At 44.5% G+C, this 25,680-nt stretch overlaps 1 protein-coding gene across 3 annotated transcripts; it reads right to left on the bottom strand.

Annotated features, from left to right (window-relative positions):
- Window positions 1-13,207: 13,207 nt before the first annotated feature.
- On the bottom strand, window positions 13,208-18,161 carry CALCB (calcitonin related polypeptide beta). Of its 3 annotated transcripts, none has more exons than XM_066320809.1 (5): window positions 18,115-18,161; window positions 17,061-17,156; window positions 16,633-16,764; window positions 13,767-13,954; window positions 13,208-13,457 (listed from the first exon to the last, which is right to left on the bottom strand). In XM_066320809.1, exons 2-4 carry the CDS (start codon window positions 17,144-17,146, stop codon window positions 13,792-13,794), a joined length of 381 nt encoding a protein of 126 aa, XP_066176906.1. In that variant the 5' UTR covers window positions 17,147-17,156; window positions 18,115-18,161; the 3' UTR covers window positions 13,208-13,457; window positions 13,767-13,791. The 3 variants fall into 3 exon arrangements, with proteins under 3 accessions (XP_066176906.1, XP_066176907.1, XP_066176905.1); XM_066320810.1 differs by having other exon boundaries at window positions 13,767-13,951; XM_066320808.1 differs by lacking the exons at window positions 13,208-13,457; window positions 13,767-13,954 and adding an exon at window positions 14,938-15,845.
- Between the last annotated feature and the right edge of the window lie 7,519 nt (window positions 18,162-25,680).

Here is a 25,680-nt window from a genome sequence, read left to right as displayed (position 1 = left end):
CTTTTTATCTGGAAAAATGGTCGCCTCCCCAGCTGTCACCTGTCCCCACCGAGGAGAAACCACCAAGCCCACATCTCTGTACAGGCAGCAGAACTAGCAGAGGTTGTTTTCCCGTGGATTTCCATGCTGTTTGTTAAACTTTCTGGTCTCACTTCTTTGCCATGTGCCATACTACACCCATTATGGCTCCCCTGCTCCCTTCTAATAGGCTTCTCAAGCTCGTTTCCAGATGACAGGCAGTTCCTGAAAAGGCAAGAGCAGCTACTTCCTCACTTTTCCCCTAGCAGGAAACTAACTTGGATACAATTTATAGACACTTAGTGCCCACGAAACATTGGAATTTCTCTGACTTTGCTGGTTACAGAGCTGTCAGGTGTGTCCCACTCTCTCCTGCAAAGTCACCATCCCAGTGTGAGGGTCCTGAGGACAACTGACAAAAACTTGTTCTCCATTCTGGAAAGCAAAATGCTGCAGCATAACACAGCACAGCTGGTGGAAACTTCTCATGGATTTACTATTGTGTTATGTACTGCTCATGCAAAAAACATACAGTTGTTAAAATAAAAAAACTGTGTATGAGCACAAAGAAAACCCTGGGAAACCAACTGGAAGGAATCCCTTATGAGGTCAACATTGCTGTTCTTCATCAAGGGGAGACAGAAAACCGAGGGCTTGCTGCAAATAAGGCAAAATCTGTCTGCACAGGCAGTGTCAGAGAGATTTCTTGGCCAAGCAACTGCCTCACACTGCATTTGAACACATCACATTCCCCCCATCCTGCCTGCGAGCATGTGCTGCTCTGGTAAAGGAAACTCCTTCTAACGTAAAGCTGCCAAACATAAATCAGCCTTGAATAGGAATAATTAGAGTAAGTTAGAAGATTAAAACCATGGGAACAAACTGAAATGCACAACAGCTCCTCTGTAGCTGTGATGTTCTGCGGGGGAGGCAGAGGATTCTTGTTCTCACTCACACTCCATCGGGGCATTTTCTGGTAAAGGGATAGCATTGTCACTCGCTCCCAGATTTCCTCATGCCTTTTTTGTGACTATGATGATATGCCTCAAAGCCTTTTCTATTAGCCTTTCCCATTATTAACCTTCTTTAGCTCGTAACAGTCCATATGCTTTCTGCTGTAAGGATAAAGGGGCTCTTCACTCCTCACACATTGCAGTGATTCTGATTACTGGGAGGATATTTGAAATATAATATTGTGAGGAGAGGTGTAATTATGTCTGTATTTGAATGGATCTATTCTAAGGGGCTTTGCAAAGGCAGACTGTCATGGCTGCTACAGGCCCTTGGGGTCAGGCAGCTCATCAGGAAATAATCAGGACCTGAAAATGGTCTGGTTGTTTTTTGGATGCTTGGCAAATTCCACCACCTTCTCAGGAAACTGGTATTAATTATTCTCATTGTAAGTGCTCAAACTGTTCAGTGATCACTGGCCCTGATACCAGTGTTCCTTAGCACTCCCAATGGTACCACCAATACTCTTTTCTTTTCCTGGCTACTGGATGCAGTTGCATCCTGCATCACTTGCTTTGTGTATTTTAAATCTTTTATCATCATTATTATTGCTGTTATTTCTTCTTCCAATTCTCTCCTACTGAACTGTCTTTACCTCAAACCATAGGTTTCACTCTTTTTTCCCTCCCAGTTGGCTCCCCCATCCCACTGGTGGTGGGGGGAGAGGGCATAAATGGTTGTGTGGTGTTAATCTGCCTGCCAGGTTAAACCACAACAATCCAGTGCAGATTAAACAGCATCCCAGATTCCGAAGATTAGGGCACATTTCTTCCTCCATACACCTTTTAGTCACAACTGGTCTCCCAAAAACTTTAAAGGGGGAGAAACAGAATAATCTTCTCTCTTTGAATTTAAAGTTTGAATTTCAGCCCTTTCCAGTTTGTCTTTTCTCATTTTACTCCTCCCATATTTAAACTTTTGTGTGCTCTCAACCTCTGCTGCTGCCTAGCACTAAGTGGGCAGTGCCTAGAGCAAGGCACAGCCCAAAGCCACCCCACAATCACCACTGAAGTTTGTTCCTAATCTTCTGACCAGAAAACATGAACTTCCTTTCTCCTCTTCTGCCTCTCCCATGGATTCATTCCAGCAAGGCAATAATGTGAAATGTGTTGTACAAGCCATAGGGAAAGTCAGAGGAAACCCAGCTTTTCATCTCCCAGACAGCCTAACCTGGGCCAAGAGCTCTGTGAAGCAGGCCAGGTTTCCACACACTCTTCTCACCCATAAAAGAAAGCACTGTGGCCCAAAACAAGAAGTGTAATCAGCATCTTACCAAGATAGCCCAAAGTCAGCTTTTCTCACAAATGCTCCTTCAAAATTTTGTCTTATTTATGGCTGCAACACTCAGACAGGCTCAGTCATCCTAGTGAAACATGCTCAGTGTGGAGCTAGTTTAGAAACCTGGCCTGAAGAGTGATCAACCAGTTTTTCACATAACCTTTTTTTAGAAATACTACAAGTCAACATATGTTTCAAGAGAGGGAGAGATCTAAATTTGGGCTTAAAACATCGAGGTCCCTTGGGAGTGCAGGCTGCAGGCAGCATCAGTCAAGTACAGGCTGACAGGAGGGCCAGTGATCCCAAGGACCATTCCTGTGGGATTTCCACGAGCTCAAATTATAGTCTCAGGCACACAAAACAGGGCACCCAAAGAAACACTACAGAAATCACAAAACCTCTGCCACAGCCAGCTTCAAAGCAGCAGTTGGGCAGTTACCACATCTAATCATGCAAGAATGCTGAAGCCACTGGAGCCCTTCCACAAAAAAATGGGTACTCTCCACATTCTAATGCTGTCCTCCATCACAAGACAAAAATCAAGGCTTTTCCTTCCAAAAAAAACAAGCTGAGTGGCTGGGTGGCTCGTGTGCAGAAACATCTGGACTGGATAGGGAATAACATACAGAAAACAGCCAGTGAGAGTGTCAAAAGTTCAGAGAAGCAGGAACTGAACATCATCCTATTTCAACCCTATAGGCAAAGATAGCACAAAAGATCGAGTCAAAATTTGCAAGTTGTGCAGGAGAAGTCAGGAGTATTTAACTTTGTAGAGTGAATGGTTTCCCATTACTTTCTTTTCTCCCTATAAATTACAATCTCTTACATATCAAGCACAGAGACTGAAGTGCCAAAACCAGTACATAGTCCCAGTCACCAGGCAGGAAAGGGGGGCCCTCTGACAATGGCAGCACATAAATATGTACAATTTCAGGGAAACAACACTAAGTTTTCCATGCCTCTGTCTAACATCACAGTCTCACCAAATGGAGTTGTGAAAGGTGGGATGCACATCTGCTATAACAGAGGCAAAGACTGCTTTAGACTGTGTGAAGATCATAATATCATATTAAATTTAAACCTCCACTGTTGTGACAAGCATTGTCTCAGTCTCCCACAAATTACTATCAGGAGAAAAAAAAGCCTTTGGGCAGAGTCCCATTCTCCAACAGCTGTATGCTTTGATATTCAGTAGCAAAACAAATAACTTTTTAGATCCTTACAATAATGTACCAAATTAATTTGCTAGATTTTACTCTAAGATTACAAGACATCTTAATAAACTTTGCTTCTTCCATGAACGTTGTAATAAACTGTAAATTATATATTTTTTAAACATTGCAGGTTGAAAAAAAAGGAAATTATTCTATGAGACTTGATAATGAAACTCTGCACCTTGTTCTTGATAAATTTCAACTAGTATGACAGCAGCAACCACCATCAGAAGCAAGCCAGACATCTATAAGGAGACATCAGCTGAGATAAATTAATCTGTGTATTTCTACATACTAGGATTTCATATTAATATAAGCCTAAAAATACATTATATTAGATGCAAAGTCACTTAGGGAAAGCTTGAGTGCACCCAGCTTTTCCTTGGATCATTATTGTCCTGTTCAAAATACTGCCCTGCTTATATACTCATACTTTTTTTTTTTTTTCTGGATTCTGCCTCACTGAGCAGCCAGTACAGATGGCACTCAATGAGCAGCACTTTCTAACTCGTGTTTCTCAAACCCTGTGGTATTACCCACTATTTTGCTCTTGGATTTTCTCATAGCACCTGTCACCACTACCAGGCTCGAGCCCAGCACAAATCTGAGGTGGCAGCATGATTCTCCTTGCCAATGCTTCTCTGCCACGAGTGGATACCAGCAACCAGCATGACCTAATGTTGCACATTTTATTGCTTCTACCAAAGCTTAAAGCGGGGTTTTGGAAAACTAATTTACTGTTGGGAAGGTGGGAAGCTTGGATTCTAAATTCCCTCTACAGAGGGGTTTCTTCCTTGCCCCCACCTCCAACGTAATCTTTCCTCCAGAGCTGTAGAGAAAAACACTGCTTCACTTGCCATCACTACTGGCAGGCTTCAGCAGACACTCCCTCTCAGCACCATCCAAAACTAAACCTCCAGATTTTTTTTATTGGAAAGACCACAGTTCAGTTTTATAGACATTGTTGGCCTCACCATCACAACTTTCTCCACTCCAGCTTCTCTGCCCATGCTGGATGCCCTCCTTTAAATTTCCTACTCACATTTACACATGCCTGCACATTCTTAAACTGTGACAGCAGAGGCAGTAATGTGCCTCGAGATACCTACTTTGGGATGAGGCTGTGCTGCTCCTCAGCTTCCAAAGGCCAGCTGGGAAAATGCTTCATGGGCTAAAATTGTGTTGCTGGTACACAGGTTTTTTTGGAACCTGGCTGATGTATTCTGTATTCTCTTAGCTATTTGAAACACTTACTATGAGGAATCATCAGATTTTGGCCAGCAAGCTTGAAGATGTGCTTCTCTTTGAAGGTGTGTTCCCTTTAAAAACGTGCAGTAGTCCATTGCTTTGTACCAAAGTGCTTGAACGTGCTTTTAGTGTTATGTCCATGGCACTAGAGCCTGCACTTAAGTGGGGTTTTTTTGGAATTAGATTGACTATTCCAGGATGAGCCATAAATTCCAAGATGAGTTCAGTTGACAGCTACCAAACATGCTTGTTGCAGTCTGTTTATGCAGAGACATGAATTTTTGCAGATGCCTACCTGAGAAAACAGGCCAGGTGCACAGCAGAGGCACAGGGCTGTGCCTGGCACTGCTCTCATCTTCAGGGGTGTTTACTGTGAAAACTCTCTCTGCATCTTTCAGGACCTAATGAATAATTCAGCAGAGTTTCATTATTCCACCAGTGCTGTTTTGTTTACTGGAATATCATCCTGTGGTTCAGCACCCATCCGACTTTAGGCGTAAAGCCTGTGGAAATCAGAATTCCCAAAGGCTGGAGGGAATCCTTTCTGTGATGCTCAAGTCCTACAACCTCACAGGATCTCTGATTTTCTGCTTGAGAAAGTCAACTGCCCTGAGACACTCAGCATAAATCAATTTCTACATGTATCTTGTGTCCTTTGCAAAGTGGAAAAGTTCTCTTCTCTCACCAGCTTACTTGGAACTGAAAACAAAATACACTGGAAATTGGGGAGGTCCTCCAAAGAGCAGGTCAGGATATTCTGCTTCACTTACACACTTAGGGCAAGGCCTGTGAACTTCATCTCAAAATGCAAACAAAATAAGGGTTGGTCTGTACCACAAAGTTTCCCAATGTCCTTCTCACACAGGTATTACACTGGTAAGACACATGGCTTGTAACATAAAATACACCAGGACTATCACAGAAAAACTCTGTAAGGGTGAGGAAAAGTTATCGAATACTTCCACCAGACCACTGGGGTTTTTGTGAAAAAACAGTGAAAAAGGTGAAAATCTGACATCTGTGGTTATTAGGTTTGACAGCAACTCTCCTCTGCCCATGAATTTACCTTTGACCTTTTCCATAAAAACAGTTTTCAGTAGTTATCTATAAATGGTTAATGATAGGAGCTCCTTCAAAAAACTGTATTATTACTGAACTAATCTGGATTAAAAAGGGAAGCATATATTGGCAACTTCATCTATATCAATAGCAATGCGAATAATTGATTTTCCTTTAGACCATCTGCAAAACTGATAAAAACCCAGAAAGAAAATTTTGACTTTCAGTCACTTCTTTTCAGAATGAGAAAAAAAAATCTGTTTGCACTTGAGTAGCAAGTGCCATTTCAACGTGAAAGGAAGCAAAAGCTACTCTGACTCACTCACACGTCCTGCTGAGTTATACCGGAGGCTTTCTGTGGCTGCTGTGCCCTCTAGCTTCTAGAAGATGCATTTACCAATCATTCCCTTAACTTGAGCAGGTTTAGAGTTTTTATTTCTATGCAGTCACTAAAACAGCCTTTCCCTCTCTTCCTCCCACATATAGCTTTAACCTGAGACTGAAATGAAGACATAGAAATATTAGTCTAGATTTTTGTTTGCCTTACAGGCACTTCATACTTCTGTGGTGATAGAAACGGGCTTTATAGGTACACATTGTATTAATACCAATTCAGAGTCCTCTGTGAGTGCTGTAAAGGAGATTCAGCTCACCAGAGAAATGGCAACCGAATTGAAAAGAGCAGGCTGGGGGAAAAGTGAGTTGTGAGACACAAAGGATACTAAATCAGGCCATTATACAATATACAGCAAAAAGCCCCTGATGCACAAAAGGCAGGCTGAAGGCTGGTTGTACATTGTGACACCCAGCAGGTTTCAAGTTCAACTTGTGTGAGCAACACCTGGCTGTGGAGGGGAATTGGCCATAAGGAAAGGCAATCCTGGAGTCCATAGCTAGAGAACTCACAACAACCTGATGGGGAAAACAGTTTTATTGGAGTTTAGGAGGCTGATGGAGCATGATCAGCTTAAGGCTGGCTGGCAGAGACAACTCAAGTTAATATTATCTTGACATATCATCAAAAGCACCTGAACTAGAAGTGTTTTTCAGCTGTCAGATTGCAGGTCTTTACAGGAGTAGAGGCTTGACCTCCAATCCTACCCTGCACATCACTGCAGAGGCACCAGTGGCAGCCTAAGAAGCGCAGCTTCTGCAAATGTAACAAGCAATGACAAACGAGCAATGAAACTTTTGCTGAGGAGATGGCCACCAGAATAACACTACAGGGACACAAATCCAATCAAAAACTTCAGTCACAAGGGCACTTCATTAAGTTAAATACTAAATACATGTGGGTTTAAACACACACAGTGCTTTGACAGATGAGGAGCAAGGTAACACATAGCTCTGTCTATTAGGAAAAGGTGCAATAAAGATATTTGTTTCTCCTGAGAACCAAAGCCATGAAGAAGAAGCAAACAGCATCTTCATATAATGCAAACAAACCTTTTGTCCACTGAAGTGTGCAACCTTGCCAAGGCTAAGCTTAAACTAGAGAGAGTCAAAACACAAAATTTAGGAAAAAAATCTTTGACTTCACTTTCAGTGTACATAAAGTGCTCCAAATGGCTTGGTCTCTCATCTGCTTATCTGTAAGCCTTTTAAACAAAAACTATGGCAGTTTTCATTTAAACTCTGTATTTCCAGTATTTGAAGGTCAGAACCATTTCCTTTTTCTGTGCAATTTTCTGCTTCTATTGCATTAAGAACACAAATCAATATTAATTTTCATAACTAATTTAACTCTCAGATAGTATCTTTAAGTACAGAATGATAAAGAAGGACTCCATTAACTAGGAGTAAAACTTTCCTTGGAAAACGTACACACTCAAGAATGACCCTGGCTACATTGTCTTCTTCAGCCTGTCTAGCAGGATTGACATGCTAAAAAGTTCCCCTAAGCTACAAGACTGTTCCATAGAATAAAATTTGCCTGTCCACATGGAAGTCACTGAACTACAAGGAGTGTCCTCCTTCCCCTGATGCACTTTCTTGGAATTCATTTCCAGTAACAGGCCATTCCTACACACTACAAGTAACAACTTTGACATGGTTCCATGCAAAATCCTGGCCGTTTCATGAGCTAAAAATGAAATTATAAACTATTTATTCAACTACTTTAGGAACATATGCGAAGTAGAATAATTGACTCCCACAACAAAAGACAGCAATGACTTGTAACAGTCACTCAAGCACATCAGCAGAATAACATGCAAATTAATGTATCTGACACAATATATTTGGACATTCAAAGTGATTGGAAAGCTACAAAAAAACCCATAAAGGTTCCAAATAGCCACATGATTATGTTCCTTCAGTGTGGTGGGTTGATGCTGGCTAAACTTGAGGTACCCATCAAACTCAGTCACTCTCCATCCTCAGCTGGCCATGAGAGAGAAAACATAACATGTTGCAGCAGCCCACTTTCTAGAAATGAGCCAAGGCACAGACTTCTTGTTTATCACAGCATGAAAAGGGTCCTGGTTTATTCCCCTTCCCAGCTCAGCCATCCTTACTCCAACCATTCACTGGCTCTGGCTGCAGCAAGCTCCTGCTGGAGGTTTCCCTTGCAGCCTCTGACTGCCAGTTATTTCCTGATAACCTCTGGCTGCAGGCTTTTACCTGGCTAGACTGTGACTGCAGGTTCCAACAACAGCTCTGACTGCACACTCAGATGGAGCTCACAGCTCTCTCCCCAGGATCCTTCTTCATGATTCCTCCTCCTTCATGATCCTCCATGATGATTGACCTTCACCTATCACACTTATCTTTATTGGATATAGCTGTGACTCATCAGGGGCAAGGCTGGATTGGGTTATTATTATATGGTTACTTATCAGGGGCAAGGTCACCTGTATTCCTTCTCCTCTCCTGAAAGGTTCATGGCACGAGATAGGAACAGGGAGAGATCACTCAGCACTCACTGTCATGGGCAAAGCAGAGTAAACTTGTGGAAACCAGTTTTGTTTATTTCAAGAAAATCACAGTTAAATAATAGTGAGTAAAAACAAGTCTTACAAACACCTTGCCCCCTACCTCTCTTCTTCCCAGGTGTAACTTTGCTCAAAATTTCTCTACCTTTTTCCCCCATCCCAGAAATGCAGGGTGATGGGGAATGAGGGCTGTGCTCAGTTCATCAAACACTGCTGCTGTAGCTTCTTTCTCCACATGGGGAGGGCTCCTCACACTCCTCCCTTGCTCCAGAGTGGGGTCCTTCCCACAGGAGAAATTCCCCCACAAACTTTTCCAGTGTGAGTCTTTCCCACGGCTGCACTCCATGAACTGCTCCAGCATTTCCAGAGTGCAGTCCTTCAGGAACAGGCTGCTCCAGCATGGGTCTCTCACAGGGTCACAAGCCCTGCCAACAAACCTGCTCCAGCGTGAGCTCCTCTTTCCATGTCTCCAGAGGTCCTGCCAAGAGCCTGCTGTCTCCATCAGCCCTGGCAAAGGAGGAGGAGGCACCCTCCAGCATGCCTCAGGGTCACAGTGGTTGGGGGAGGACAGGAGCTGGTGACTGGAAAGTGGCTCTCCTGTCCACCACTGTGCTCTAGTGGGGTAGGTGGCCTCTCAGGGACACACCTGGGGTGTCTGGCAGGCAGCCCCCAGACAAAGCCGCCTCGGCATCCGCTGGTCGTAATCACACAAATGCTTCTGTGTTTAAAGCCCTCGAGTTTCACATTCAGACTGGGAGGCAATTATTTGCTTTCGTGGAGGTGACACTAATAATTTAGCTGGGATCACAGCTCAGTCTCAGCCAAAAGAGTAATTGGTGAAAATAAGAGCTGTGGTGAAGCCAAGAATAGAAAGAAAAGATGAATGTTGCAATGATTCTGATTACTCCTTTGAATCAGAAATCTCACTGAGACTGGGAAGCTCACAGGGAAAGTATGATAATGATAGGTGTAATTTGGGAATAGGAATTATTTCCTGTGAGAGAAAAAAAAAGAAAAAAAAGAGTACTGTTGGACATTTTCTGCAGAAAAGAAGAATTTTAGAAGGCATAAGGAGCACCCAAAGTGAAGAATAGGGAAAGGATGTGGTGCCTTTTAGAACAGTAAAGAGACAGCAAAGGTGTGCACCAGACAGAGCCCTTTGAGCTGCCAGGGCAGCCTTCAGCTGGCTGCCAGAGGCAGTGATTGGGACCAGTTTGGAACAAAGCTGCCAGTGCTCAGCCTGGGTAAAGCACCAAGTTTACCTCTAATAAGTATCCACCTGTTCTGAGACAGTTCAGTCCACAAAAATGCACAGATCCGAACTCTCCAGCATGTTTTAAACTCTTCACCTCTTAGAGATGTTCAATCTGCTAATTAGACATGACAATGCTGGATTAGATAACCAATACCAAAATTTACTACTGCCTGATATAAGTTGCTTTTGGCAGTGTTCAGTGTCAGAAGCAATAACATTAGCTCTGCTCCTTTCTCACACTGCAGATAATGGAAGCTTTCAGGAAGATGAATTAAATTTCACTAACAGAAAGAGAAAAAAAAATTGTCACAGTGGAAGTCCACTTGGGTTATTTCAAAATGATGCTCTATCAGTGTGTGCAGCAATGCCCCGGTGAGCGATCCTGAACCAAAAACTGAGTCAGGTCTAGGAGCGGATCACCACCTGTCCCTTTTCTTTCTCAGAAATTTCTTCCATTTTTGCCTTTGCTTGCAAAGTACTCTCCTAAGACTTCATTTTCACTCAGATGAAAAAAAAAAAAAAAAAAACCTTAGCGGTTAAAGAAAAAACACGCAGACAGACAGACACCTAAAAGTATTAAAAACAAACTATAGTGAGGCTGTTATTGCCTCATAAACAAGAACACAGACACTCATGCATGAATACTGAATGCTAAGTGACTGGTTTTGGTGCCACTCACATACACTCCACCAATGTCATACTTTCCACCAGCTTCAAGTATTCTTAGAATAGCAATTTATTAAAATGGGAAAAAAAAAGTACATAAGAAACCACACTTTTCCTTTTTAAATGCTAATTCCAAAACATATTTTCTCCTGAAGTAGAAGTCTGGGGTTTACTTGAGAGCTGACAAGTTTGGGTAATACTGTCCAGAACAGTACCTTTTAAAAATGGAAGCAATTTCTTCCACTTGTTCACAGTCAGCCATTGACAACCTTCTAGCAGCTCTCCAATTCCTTCTACCATGTTTACTGCCTTAAAACCACAAAAATCTTGTTCAAAATATTAGTGCTTACAGCTCTGCTTTTCTCTAGTTTCAATAACAATCTGCTTCTTCTAAAGCTCCGAGCATATCAGTTTTGTGGGGAAGGGCTCCTATCTCTTCACATCACAGAAAAGTTTTTTTTGTATTTCTCCTTGGTTCCAAAGTGCTCAACCCTCTGTCCTTTACAGGGATATGTACTGCTAAGTGTATTGCATTGATGTGCAGAGATTCTAAGGAGAAATGAGAGAGAAGATACAACAGGAATGGATCTTGAGGTGGGAAAGTAGCTAGTTCTTCCTAAGGAAAAAGAAAACAACAATCAACACAAAAACCATGTAACAAAGTTTCACTTAAACTTCCTATACCCTGGACAAGGTAAAAGCCAGCACCAAGGCTACTGGAATGTTCTACATGTTAGGTTTGTGTCATGGTATACAGTGTTGGTCTGAGGAAATCCCTTTGTCTGATAGAAAGATCCATAACTTTGTTAAACTGAAAAGGACTAATAGATTCTAGATTAGATGGATGCTACAGCCAACATTCAATTACACCAAGCCTCAGGTGTCTCTCAGCAGAGAATGCCTGTAAATGGCACGAAATAAACTGCCTGACCATTTGGACTTTAAAGCCAGAAGGGGCCTATGGACATTGCCTGGCTTCTTATCGAATATGAATCACTAAATTACATTTATTCACCCCAATAATTGTACTTAGCATTCTGTCTTGGAGAAGATTTAACTGCTGAGTGCTGTATTAGGCAACAAAAGAAACAAGCTGCCGCCTGTGCCCAAAGGATCTGCAGTGACAGGGAAAGGTGCTGCTGAGGTAGCCAGGCAATCCCAGGATGTCACCCCCACTGTGTGTAAAGAAAAATGGGGGGAAATATCTGAAACATGGTAACAAACGCTTACAGGCTCCAAAACTGGCAGTTTGGCCTGACCCAAGCAGACCCTCGCACAAAGGCAGTGCAGTGGTTCCTCTCCTGCTCTGTACACTGACTTACCAGGGCTGCTGCTCCCCAAGGGGTGATCCCACAGCCGGGAACGAGCACGGGCTGGAAGCGTGGTCACAGGGCTGGTGACAGGGCAGCCTCACTGTCCCCACGGGGCTGGCCAAGCTCCTCTTCTGCATTACACCTGCAGCAGAGACACAGAGACAGCATGAGAACCCTCACCTCTGCTTTGCATAGCAAGGTGGAGCCTCCCCCACTGGAGATAACCCAGAACCCTCTGGATGCAATTCTGTGCTGTAGGATGACCCTGCTGGAGCAGGGAGCACATGAGCCCCTGTGGCCTCTTCACTTGCCCATTCTGGGATTCATCTGAACTGATGAAGCAGATTTTAGGGTCAGGCTGTAAAGCACGAAACAAATCTAAACAAATATCTGACTCAGCTACTAAACTGAAACAGCAGCAGCTTTGAGAAGGAAGTTGGCAGCACCACTTAGAAGTCCATGGAATGGATCCAGCTACCCTCTTCTCCACTCACTCTAATTATTTATCCCTGATCCCTAAATAGACTCTGTCTCAGGATTGCTTCAAAGAAATGTACATTTCCGTGGCTTCTCTCTCTCTTCCTCTCTAATTCATTTTTTTTTGACCTAACACAAAAATCTACAGCGGATGTCAGGCCGTTTCATCTGAACTAGAGCCTGTATAAAAATACTGAGTTTTAGACTTCACATGATGAAATTTGCCTCCAAGTTTTTACTAAATGTAGCTGTGGCTTCATTTTACTTTTCTAGCAGAAGTCTCACTAAGTGGTGTCTTTTGGTTCATTTGGGTTTTTTTTTTTAAATATATATAAAAAGGAGCCATTCTTTCTGTTCTGAACTTTTGACTCAAACCTTAGTACTTATAGTTAATAAGGCTGGAGCAGATCAATGGACTAGCTGATCTGCAATGATGTTGGCTTAGTGCCACATGTCTCCATAAGCGTGTCCAAATGAAAAATCAGTTTCTCAATCCAAGAAGTGTATCTAAAATACTTTTTTTAATTTTGCGTAAATTCACAAATAATACAATATTGAAGTGATTTCTTCTCTTTTTTTTTTTTTTTTAACATACTGTACAATCAGGATAGTTAAGTGTTTTACATCAAGGCACAGCACACTGTATAATACACATATGCCTTGCCAGGCAGCAGTTTAGTATAATCCCCGAGATTTGGCAGTAGGGCCAGGATAAATAGCATGGATCACATAAGCTGGAAGATAAATAAATAATAGATGCTGTCACATTTTATTTGAAATAGAGTTGCATATAAAAAGAATATACAATAATTTAACTTTAATAACTAGATACTCTTTTACTATACATAACAGAAGTGTTTTCATTTGTATTAAATAAAACATTTTCAGTAGTAGGATGAAAAATTAATCTTTTTGGTGGTCTTGGTTTATGAAGAAGAGTTACTTCCATTAGAAATTATAGTGGCGTTTTCAGTTTCATTGCAATCTGTAAGAAAGAAAACCAGAGTTACTGATATGATAATGTTATTCAGAGTTGATAATGAAATGTTAGTCGCAAAAAAAGCAAATAATTCCAGCCAAATTGTTGTGTTTAGTTAATGTACTGTGAACTGCTTAGTTACCCAAGAAGAACATCTCCAAAAGCTCTTCTGCACAGTCTACGCATCTTTGGTCTATTTGTAACTACTTTTTTCCTTCCACACTTCTCAGAGGGGACCACTGCAGGTCTGCTATTCCCCCAGCAAAACTAAAACGTTGCTGATGCCCCAGGTTGTGTTTGGTGCCACGTATTTACCGTGTCCACGTCACCATTCAGCTTCTCAGACCTGGACACTTCTTCTTCGCCTGCCGAAGGCCTTGGAGCCCACGTTGGTGGGGACAAAGTTGTTCTTGCCCACTGCCCCTGACCTGCTCAGGAAGTCTGCCAGGCGGTGGGTCACACAGGTGGCTGTGTTGCAGGCCCTCTTCTGTGCTGTTACACTGCTTTTCAGGAGGAAAAGGAAGAGTTAGCCCCCACAGCATGGAACATGACTGTGTCCACACACTGAAACATCACTAATCCTGCGGGATTTAAAGTAGGCTGGCTGGGCAGCAGGCATTTGCACCTTCTGTGCACGGCTTACAACTGCTAAAAGAAGCCTCTTTCTGGTTTCCTCCATGCCAGGCTCACTTTATAAAAGCAGCTGGACTGAAGATTAAATCCAGGCCAGATTTTCAGCCACACCTGGGCTACTGCCTGCCTCCAGCCAGGCATTATGGCCATGGAAAGGAGCTGAGGAGGTTCAGATCTGGAGAATTTAAACAATCCCCGCTTCCTCCAAAAGCTCACATCTGTATTTTGCATGAGGTGCTCCTGACAGGTAGTAGCAGACACATTTTTCAGCTCTCACTCCAACCAACATCTGTGCTCCCTAACAGCCAGAAAACACATGGATGGCAGCATCACTGATCACTACAGGAGCTTTGACAGTGACTCTGACCAGCTGCCTTCAGAGCTGAACCACACATAAAGACAATGCTTCCAGGACTTAGTGGGAATGGGAGGACCTCTCTTTCCTCCAGTTAGATCTTAGTCAGCTACAGAACTTCACTACAGAGCAGTTCAGACTTTGATAGTATTAGTTCTCTGCTCACAATTCAGCTAACAGTTGTGCTAGATGGGGAACTTCAAGGAATATGCATTCACACAATCCTTGCTTGAAGAATTTTGTACTAAAGCAATGAGTCTTTCTTGCAGTAGGAGGAATTTTTCTCAGCTAAGCATCGCAAGGCCGTTTATTAATGTTAACAATGAAGAGTTGTTTTTACAATCAATGCCAAGTTTTTGAAAGAGGCCTCGAATTACAAGATAGATGCACTGCTGCAACAGAACTGTAAAGAAATCTGGGTTTGACTCTTAATGCAAGACAACCTAATACAACTGAATTGTAAATCAACACAAGTATTTAAAAAGGTATATTAGCTTTAAACATAGTGCAAAGACCCATTGTAAAACAAGGAAAGAAAAAAAGCACAAAATTCTTACCTGAACAAGTTCAGTACCCAGTTTTAAACAGGATTACATTTCTAGTTTGTTAGAATGAATATGTATGAGCCTTCCTGATTTCTTTGCTTCTCAGGGTCCCTACCAGCAGGATTGCATGCACGCCTGATTACAGCACTACATATCAATTTATATGCAGAACTCTGACTTTTCAGCTTTCTCTTTCAACTTTTCTAGAAGTTACTAGCATTGCCTCTCTTGAACACTAAGACAAATTGCAAAATTTTTCTAGCATCATCTAGAAATCTCACATTCTAAAACAAATTGTTAAACCAAGCGGATCTAATCCTTATAGAAAAATAGGTTTATTGAACAAGTGCATGGGCAAGCACAAAAGAAAGAATCTACTTGTACATTTAGCAGCCAGAAATGAAGAACCTTTTCTAGATTTTTTTTTAAATCAGTGTCTAAGAAAATCATTTGGAATGTCAAGGCAGTGCTGATCATTTTTATTTATTTTTTTTCCCCTAGTTTGGTATGCATGTTATATGTTCTTGGTCTTCCTAACATTAGGTCCCATCTCAAACATTCTCTGTCAAAAACAGAATCAAAAGAACACAGCAAAGTTAGCAATCAGAGTTAGATCCACATGCATCAGGTTAAAAAAGGGAGAGGGGGAGAAATAAGCATGTCTAGTTGTTTCCTAGGGGTTCCCCATAGTTTGCATAGCGTTCATGTTCCAGGTCACTCAGCACATTCCGTTTCTTGCCAGGAGTTCCAGCCCCGACGTCAGTGCGAGGGTAAGTTTGCAATTTGTGCAACTCTTGAGACAGTTTGCCCAGCACACAAGTACTCAGACTGGCACAGCGTTTGGAAATGGGTTTATCCAGGCTGCAGGGGGGAAGAAAATAAAAACATGCCCAAAGGAAGAGGAACCTCAAACATGCACATTCATTCATGCATTTCTTCCCTACATAAAAGATCTACGGTTAGGAAACTTAAAACATTCATTCAAAATAAATCCAAACCCTCTGCATCGCATTCCATGCAAGGCAAGTCCATACCAAAGCAGTCAGAAGGAAAACACTATTTGTTAATTATTCCAATTTTGTTGACAAGCAAGTCCATTAGCCCTTTGGATGCTCATATAGTCAGAGGTCAGGAAGCTGAACTTCCCCATATCCCACATGCTGTTTAGTGTCTCATCCATCCCCATGCACTGCAATGCAAATCCTGTTAGGATAATGCAAATGCTCCTGCATGCCTTTGGTCCCAGGGAGAGTGGTGCTGCGTGCATCAGGAGGAACACATCCCTCCTGCCAGGGACTTCCCATGCCTTACAACAGCATGCACTTGCACAACAGAGAATCCAAGAGTGACTGAGTAGTCCCCTAACACTCCCACCGGGAAGACATACCTTTTGCTGCCATATTTTAACACAACCTACTCATTCAAGCTCAAATCGCCCTCCACTTTCAGAAGAGACAGATAGAGGCAGGTTAACTAGGTGGAAGCCATTCTCTTGACACCAACACTAAGATGTCTCTGCAGGATCATCCTTTACCAGTTAGCCATAACCCCAAGAAAACAAGAGGGTCTGCTCAAATGTCTTTTGCTAAACATCAAACATATGACACTCCCACATTGCTTTTCTGCTGCCCAGGACTACAGTCCTTACCTGTTCCCCTCGGAGGCTTGCTCCAGCTCTTCTGCTGTCATCTGTATGAATTCTTTCACCAGCGCATTTAATAACCGCCGAGCCTCATAATCACTGAGGGTCACTCGATCCGTTATGGACTCCAGGCCAGGTCTAGGCAGAGGCAAGGGACACAGGGTGAATAAACCGCAGACTGCTGCAGAGAGAGGGGTTTGACAGGCTGTGTGTCATTGACAGTGCCTTTCAGGGCGTGAATGTGCAAACCCCGACGTCCTCCCCTCACGCACAGCGTTAGGCTGGGTTTAAAGATAGAATCAGAACACCAAGGGCACAAAAAGCATCCCCCTTTCTCCTTCATCGTGGTCTGTTTCTCTCCTAGACCCCTCAGGAATATTAAGCATTTTCATACCATTCAGACAGAGCACTCAGCAAGAGGACCAGCTTCTTACCTGACTGGGGCTGCCTGGAAGCTGTCCATCTGGCACACAACCAAGGCATAAACAGCAAGGAAAGATGAAATCTTCAGCATAACCATGATTTCCTCTCTACAACAAAGAGGTACATCAAGCAATGGCTGTTTTCCAACCCTCTCAATCCTGAAAGTTCCACTAAAGAGGTCATTGCTTCCTAGCCACAAGTAGCACAAATATGAACTGCTTTATATTTTAAATTCACCTCTTTTGTTTATGTTGAGTATTGCTACTGTGCTTTAGTTTTCTCAAAATTTTATTATAGCTTGGCACTATTACAGAAAAAATGTGGCTTTTAAGACCTGCAGCTATTTGCAGTCAGCTTTAAGCAGTTTTCCTCAAACTGGCAGAGAATACGTTCTGCTAACTACTGCACACAATGTCACAGACCGTGTGTCCGACATGGAGAGATACAAAGCACAAGGAAAAACAACAAGCGTTTAACATTTCTGAAAACAAAGTGCCCCTGTTAGCACTTTACCTGAAGCTGCTTGCCTCTTGCGAGCCAGCACACTAACACTCCGTTCAGATTACACTTAAGAATTAAGTAGTCTAATTTCAATAAATATCTCTACTCTGAAACCAGAGAAGAGGACAAGTTAAAAATCAGTCATAAGAAAAAAGAAAAAAAAAAAAAACCTGTAAAAATATCTAGCACTGAAGATTTGAGATACACCTCTCTCACAGCATCAGTGTCTTGGACGCCAAGAAGCACATCACAACCAGCACATCATCCTCATTTTTTGCCAGCTCCCAGGACTCGACGGGAACTATAAGCCCGCTTCCCAAGGATGCTCCTCTTCCCCAGGGCGCCCTGGCCGTGACCTTTGCCGCAGCACTATGTCCTGGCCGGACACGGCACGTCGCATCGGCGGGGTGAGGATGCGACCGAGCGGGGAAGGACCGTCCCCCCGCCTCGGCTCCCGCTGCCCCGCGCACACCAGCACATGAATGGAGGTACCAAAGCCGCGCTCCCCGGCAGAGACTCGGGGCTGCGGCGACCCGCCCGCCCCGCGCAGGGAGCCGCGCTTACCGGGGTGCGGAGCGCAGGAGCGGAGCGGGCGCGGTGCCGGTGTCGCCGCCGATGCGCGGTGTCACGCACTGCCCGCCGCGCCTTTATACCTGCCGCCGCCGCCGCCTGCGTGGGCGCCCGCGCGCGCCCGCCAGCCAATCGCCGCGCCGGCCGCCCGACGGCGCCCGCTCCGCCATTGGGCGCCGGTCGGGCCCGGCGGTGACGTCATGGCCCGCTCCCTGAGCGTCCCATTCACAAAAAACGCGCGGCGCGGGCGAGGCGCGGCCGGGGGCTGCGCAGGGCGGGGCGGGGGGAGCGCTCCCGCCGCGCCCCCCTCACGCGTGGCGACCTCTGCAGCGGTGGGACCGCATTGCAGAGCGGGGCCGCTCCCTCCCCGGGCATTCCCGCCCCCTCCGGCCCGCAGCCCGCCCGGCGCTCTCCCGGCGCTCTCCCGGCGCCCCGACAGCAGCCGCGAGTGGGCGGCGGGAGCTCCGCGCCGGCGGGCACGGGCGGGATGTGCGGCGGGGCAGGGGCACGGCGGGCGGCAGCGCTGATGGCTGCCCGAGGGGAGCGCGCCAGGGCCCCCTCAGTTTCTCGGCGGAGCTCAGGGAGCGCCGGCGGCGGCACCCGCCGCTCCTCACCGGGGAGAGGGACAAGTGGCACCTGCGAGCAGCCCCGTGGCGGCGGCGAGCGGCTCCCGTGCTCTGCCCCAGCGGGCCGGGGCCGCGGAGTAACTCCGCGCTCCGAGAGGAAACTCTCAGCATCGCCACCGTGTCCATCCATCACACAGCTCCAGGGGCAGGTGCGGCGCACGGAAGAGGCGCCCGGGCAGGGATTAGCGGGCAGCTGCGCGCCGCCCATGCATCACCCGCCGAGGACCCTCTGTCACGGCAGCACCTGCGGCTCAGGATGTTTGCCCGGGAGGGTGTTTGCCCAGGCGCGGCAAGCACCGGCCCGGCGGGGGCGGCCGCGGGGACACTCGACACGGGGGGGACACAACCCGGAGCGGCCAAGGGAGGGGGAGAAGCGGCCCGGGAGAGATGCTCTGCAGCGCCTGGGCGCAGAGAGCGCTTCCACCGCCTCCCGAGAGAGCCGGGAGCGCCTTTCCCGCCCGCCCGAAGCCGCGGGGCGTTTGCCGGGCACGGCGGCACCGGCAGCCCCGCCGCACACGGGGTGCCCAGCCGGCGATGCCCCGGCGGGCGGTGGCCGGGCGGGGATGCGCAGGCCCCCGACTGTCCTGGGGACCCCCGGTGTGACGCGGCTCCGCCCGTCCCCTCCCCTGCATCGCTTCCCAGTTCCCGGCGGCTGCGGGCTCCGCCGGCGGCAGCGGTGGGAGACGCCTGTGTCGCTGTCGCCGTCCCCGGCGGCCAGCAGAGCCCCGCGCACACTGCGCGGCCGCGCAGGGAGCAGGTGACCAGCGCGGCTGGATGGCGCGTTTCGCCCTTCAGATGGATGGGGAGCCTTCCTGCCAGCATCCCGGTGGCTCCTCGTTTGTGTTTTTACAGCCACCCATGACAGGGTCACCACTCCCGGCGGCCAGGCGCTGTGCGTTCACCGGGAGGTGGATAAATTTCGGGAGTGCCGCGGGGCGGGAGATGCTTTCTTGATGAGATTTCAGCGGGGAAGTTTAGGGGGAAAAAAAACGAGGGAAATACAAAGAGCAGTGGCGAGCCGCTGCCGTCCGGGGAGGCACGGCCGTGTCCACCTTTCGGTGCCCGGCCCCGTCCCATCCCGCGGGCCGGCCACCGGCGGGCGCTGCGCCGCTTCGCCGCCCTCCGTGTGCGCAGCGACGATCGCGGAACCCGCTCGTTTTTTGGGGGTCTGGGTTCTGCTTTTTTACAAGGGACAACCCAAACCACTTTGAGGGGGGAGGATTTTTGAGTTGATTTTTTTTTCTCTCCCCTAACACGTCTTCGTAGCCCTTCACGATCTGCAGCCCTGGAGAGGGTGGCCGAGGGGATGCTCCCTGGAAGGCTTTCTCCTCCTTCCCCGCTCTGCCAAATTTGAAAGTTCGTTTCAAATAGCAGTTCCCTCGCACGTATGCTCACCAAAGGAATCCCCCGGGAGAAGGAGTCTAAGTATTTGATTTAAAATCTCTTCCGTTTTCACGCCTCTTGTTCTGGTTCTAAGGTAGTTTTTCTGAGGATGCATTTACAAATATTAGGCTGCGCCTAAAGGAATGTTTTATCACGATTTATACAGTTACACCGACAGAAATAAAGTGCAGGAACTGAAATGACTGGGCTGCCAGTCTGATATTTCTCTCTAGCTCCACTCTTGCTTTTCTCTTCCTACGCTAACAATTAATTGTTCCCATTTCCTTTGGGGAATTATGCACTCCTTGTCCACACAGAATATTTATTTTATAAAACAATCAAATTCCAGACGATTCTGTTGTAACAGAGTATTTCAGTTTCCTCCTGCTGGGAGGAAAAAGCTAAATTTTGCCTTGTGGTCGATGCCAGTCACTCCAATCCCTTCTCCTGCCAGTGTGGCTCGGTCCGGGGCTGGAGCCGGTGATTACAGGATTTCAGGTGCCAACATTTCTACTTTAAGCTTTCACAGGAAGGAGTGTAAATTTAAACCAACAGGTACGGATGCCAATTGATCCACTCCTGTGCACGTAGAGATGATGTAGCACTTGGATGTTGGCAGGCACTTTGGCTGCTCCTTGCCAGCGCTAATGGAGGGACTCCCAGCTGGAACGCCTGTCCTATTCCCCTCCTCCCCCTCAGCTATAGCTCATCTGGTCCCCCCAAACAGATCTTCTTTTTTGCAAGTATCTCTTCTCTTGTACATGAGATGGAGGAGAAGGGCAGTTGACCCGTGTGTCTGTTTCTGAAGCTGTAAAAAGAAGAGACAGGGTTTTCACAGGATGACATTCTTCTGTTGCTTGATAAATCCAAAACTAGAGGTCAAGTATGCATGGAAAACCTAGTCGAGAGGAGTATTTTGGAACACTGCACAAAGAAAATTAGGTATTTACTGAAACAATCTGTTTCAAGGGACTTGTTCTGCCTTTTTCAGTGCTGGGTATAGGTTCAAAGCCAATTAAATAAAAAAAAAAAAATTAAAAAAAAAAAAAAAAAACAGAATGACTGGATTTTGTTATTTATTTCTTTTAAGGAATCAGATTCTCTAATGCAACCCCCAGCTAAAAGTAAAAGGAATTTTATTTTCAAATAAATTTGTTTTAATGTGGAGAAAATTAGAAAAATGTGGGCTATTTTATAGTGACTTTCTCTTCACTAGATGCAACTTCTTACAATAATATACTCTGATATAATTTAACCAATACATTTAAAAATGTGACCATTTTTTCTACCATAAATATTGCCATTCTGTTGAGAAGCCACAGACACTGTAGTGAAGTTTTGAAATGCTACCAGCTGACATGCTGTTAAACAAAAAATTCACATTTTTGTATTATGGTGCAATTTTTTATTCAATACTAAGATGTGATTCTTCAAGAAAGATAAGACTGTGAGCTGTACAGGTAAAATCTTTATTCCTATGATTTGTTTGTATCAGAGAAAACTGGACTCTACAAAAATGAAAAGGGAGACAGCGATGAGGCCACAATCCACAAACACAGTAAGTTCTCCATGAGGGAGTGAGTGTGATTCAGGTCTCTGCCCACTCTGAGTTTGTTCTTCGTAACAACTAATCAAGATGTTTCAGGTAAGGATGAGTTATGATAAAGGCAGCTGTAAAAACCACAAGCTCTTTCTTTAGAAGGAGTACCTAGGGGAGTCATTTCTCTGAGTTTCTGGTGGATGCCTGGTCCTTCTGATCCAGGATCCTGTCTCTGTGAAGAGCCAGCAAGCACTGGCTTGAGTCCTTCAGAAGACTCTACAAGCCACGTGGGGCAAGGTGAGCAGAGCTAACATTCTAACATTTCATCGTAACCTGTTCTGCAGAAAATGAATTAAGCTAAGCTGGAGTCAGTGGTGTTGTGCTGCTGTAAAAGCAAGCTGTATGTTAGCAGGAACATCTTGTTTGAGGCCTTGGAGGTAATCCTTACACTCTACTTTTTGCTAATAAGGTCTAGGTCAAAAAGACTTGGGCAAGTTTGAGAAAGTCCAGAAAAATGCCAGTAAGGGTTATCAGAGATCCCATGTATTGATTTAGGAAAACAAACTCAAAGATCAGGGAAATGTAACAGAGGAAAGACTATGGTGGAAAGTGATCACAGAAGTATAAATACTTGTCATGAAACAATAGCAATCTGCAATGAGGTACTATTTTATATATATATAGCCTTGAAGGGCAACAAAGGAGACACGCCACACATTTCTACAACTGAGATTAATGCCAGGCAAGAATAGGTTGCATTGCAGTTATGGCACCTCTTTCAGTGGAGGATTTCACAGTATGTTACTCTAACATCTGTCAGGAGTGACATATATAGGAGAGATGCTCTGGGAAAGGAACATGATCCATTACATTTGTTCTCTTCACATCTTTCTCCTCCAATTTCTCTGACACCTTAATTTTAATAGCTGGAGAATGGCTTAAATTCAGAAACCAACACTATAACTTTTGTAGGCATTTGGTTTTGCAAAATTTACATCCCTAATTGGTCAAATTATTTCCTCAATCCTGCTCCCATAGTCTCTGAAAAACCACATTCAGATTTAGTATAAGCTCACATCAAGCTTATCCACATAAATAATATTGTACCAATCTATCTTGTGGTTTGGTTTGAATCTGGCCCAAAAATAAAAGCTTCTTTTTCATAAAAATGCAGTACTTTCCTGAGAACCAGAACACTGATATAAATCCCAACACTAAAGCATTTCCTTTTTAATGGACATTAAATCTGGATTTAGGCTGCTTCAGTGCCTGCTTTTCAGAAAGTGGAACTGCTGTTGAGCTAATTAGTGAAAAATCTATGAATCACTCTGGAAGCAAATTTTTTCTCCAAGATGCCTTAGAAAAGCTCCAAGACTGATTTATGAAAGACATTTTTAAACACAAGATCAGCATTGCATTGGTTTAATCTCCTTGAAATCTTCTTATCGTAAAAAAACCCCAAAGGATTCTGTAGGTTTTGTGACAATTTTCCTGGATATATTCAAAATCCAGTTTGGGATGATTCTGTAAACCAGACTGGGCCACACTGTCCTGCACTGAGGTTTTCTTGGCCAGGCAGCAGGGGCAGACCACAGGGAAGTTTGGTATGGCTTTGTCATCTTCTGTCCTGCTCAGTTCAGTCTCCAAGCAGGTTTACCAAGGCTCCAGCCCTCTCCTGCCACCTGAAAACACATTCCTTCCCTCTGACAGCTGGCAAAATTCCAGTTCTGCCCCAAGCTACACCTCCAGCAGGCTGACAAGGAGAGCCCCTCACACTCAACAGAGTCAGGGTCAGACTTGCAGCATTCCCAGGGTAGCACTGAGGGGATGCACTACAGAGGAAAATCTCACTCAGAAAATGTTTCATAATCTGCACCTACTTGCACCCCATATTTTTGCATTCTGCAGGTAAAATGACAGCTGAAAAAAACACCTCAGAACAGAAAAAAAAAAAAATCCTGTTAAACAATAGCATGGTTACAAAACTTGGATTTCGTTGCTTGCACAAGCGATGTGATGTTAACATATAAGATACTATCTTATACATTGTCAGAGCACGTCAATGAAAATAGGGTGAGAAACTGATTCTCAAGCCCTCAAGTTAATCCTGGCATGTTTTTTACAGGATGTCAGAAGAGCGGAAGTCCCCGTGTCGTCATTTCATTCTTTGTCTTGCCTCAATACTGAAGTCTGATGAAGCTACAGGGTAACTCAGAGTTTTCCTCTGTCGCTCCCAGAGCCGTGCAGTTGTCCTGGCATTGCCGGGTCCTACAGCACTGATTTAGCCCCTGCCTTCAGTGAAATTTGGGGCTAAAATAGATCTCTCTCCTTTCAGTGCTGGTAAATACTATGTGGAGGCAAAGGCTATTACAACATAATACTTGCTAATCTACTTTCAGCAGAGTTTCTCGGAACTCATAGTCATATGAGACCGTCAATTAAAAAGATGAAGTTCTAAATTTATGCATAGAATTGACCTAAGTATACTCTGGAAGAACCGGAAAATACAACATGCCAAAACTATTTCTGAAGTTAAGCCAGTCTCAGCCTTCTGAGTCTGCTTGACAGACATGAGATGTTTAGGCAGAGTGAGACTGTGACTAAGGAAAAGGATATGACTGAGGGAGAAGGTGAGTGTTTTCTCAGCAGTCACCCACCTGATTCACAATGGAAAACATCAGATGTGTTTTTCTGTTTTAGAAAACCTGTAAAACATCAGCATCATTACAGGCTTGGCTCAGGAGGTAATCGTAACATGGAAGTTGATCATTCACCAGGTTGACTTAGGTTTAAAAGAGCTTTGTGAGTGGAATAGAACATGTGCATGAATAAACTTGTCAGTGGGCTTATGAAATTAATTTCTTTCATGACAAGCACGCCTGTGTTACATACCTCTGTAGACATCTCTCTCTTTTCCCCAGTCCACCATCAAAGGCAAGGAGTGAAATCTTTACACATCTGTCTGTAAAGAAGTTGTTTTTCTGCATTTTTTTATAAATCACGGCCTGATTTCACTGAACAAGAGACATTACTGTAGGAATGGGAAACACTTGAACCTGATAAAGGTTTACCTTGTTTTCCAGCTAAAAGAAGAATAAAACCAGAGCCTGTTTCAAAGTTGTAGGTAAGTGCAAGTTTGTGAAATTTTTAATGGACCTTGGAGACAACTTAATTTTCCTCCCCAGAGTTATCATCAAGATCTTAACATGGCTACTCAGAGAACAGGCACACCAGGCACTATATTTCTTCAAAAGTCAAAGCTATATATAATTATGTGTAGTCAAAGAATACAAAGCCAAATAATTGCTTTCTGATTTTCTTGAGAGGACAGGAACACAATCATTTCCTGTTACTCCGGCTTCTGCTTCCAGAATTTCCAGTGCAAAGTAATTGTAAAACTTGATGACTAGAATGTTTTAGAATTTAATAAAGATACATGCTTTAATGGGTTTCTTTACTCAGACATCATTTTTGTAATTGAAATAAAAAAACCTTTATTCATCCTATAGGTTTGCTCATTTGATCACCCATGATTAAGATGAGTAAAACGTTCCCAAAGAAGCAATTCAGCACAAGCTGCCCACACACTTCTGAAGGAATGAATGAATGAAAAAAAAAATTAAAAATAAAAAGATCAATCAGAAACTGGCAAGGAATCCTGCACTTGGACAGCAATTGTAGTCTTGCATCCTTAAACCTGCATCCTTAAGTGATTTCATCTGTCTACAAGGGTTTATTTATCACTTACTTTTGACAAGTTTCAGTCATCTTTGTCCATGCTGGTGCTTTTTACCTCCATTTAATCACACAACTTTTAGAGGTTCTCGGATCTTTAATCTTGGTTGATTCACCATCTTTCAGCATTTGGCTTGACTGAAATGGATTTTATTTTTCTGTAACTGTGCTCTTCAGTTTCCCTTCCTCTGTTACAGTGGTTAACATCACTGTCTCTTCTCCATCCCCAGGGCTCAAACACTATGGTAAGGTCAGTTTTGACTTTTCTCTCTCTGC

This window comes from Sylvia atricapilla, chromosome 6, assembly GCF_009819655.1.
Source record: "Sylvia atricapilla isolate bSylAtr1 chromosome 6, bSylAtr1.pri, whole genome shotgun sequence".
Lineage (NCBI taxonomy): Eukaryota > Metazoa > Chordata > Aves > Passeriformes > Sylviidae > Sylvia > Sylvia atricapilla.
The sequence above is the reverse complement of the archived record's forward strand: the minus strand, read 5'-3'. Positions and strand labels throughout refer to the sequence as shown.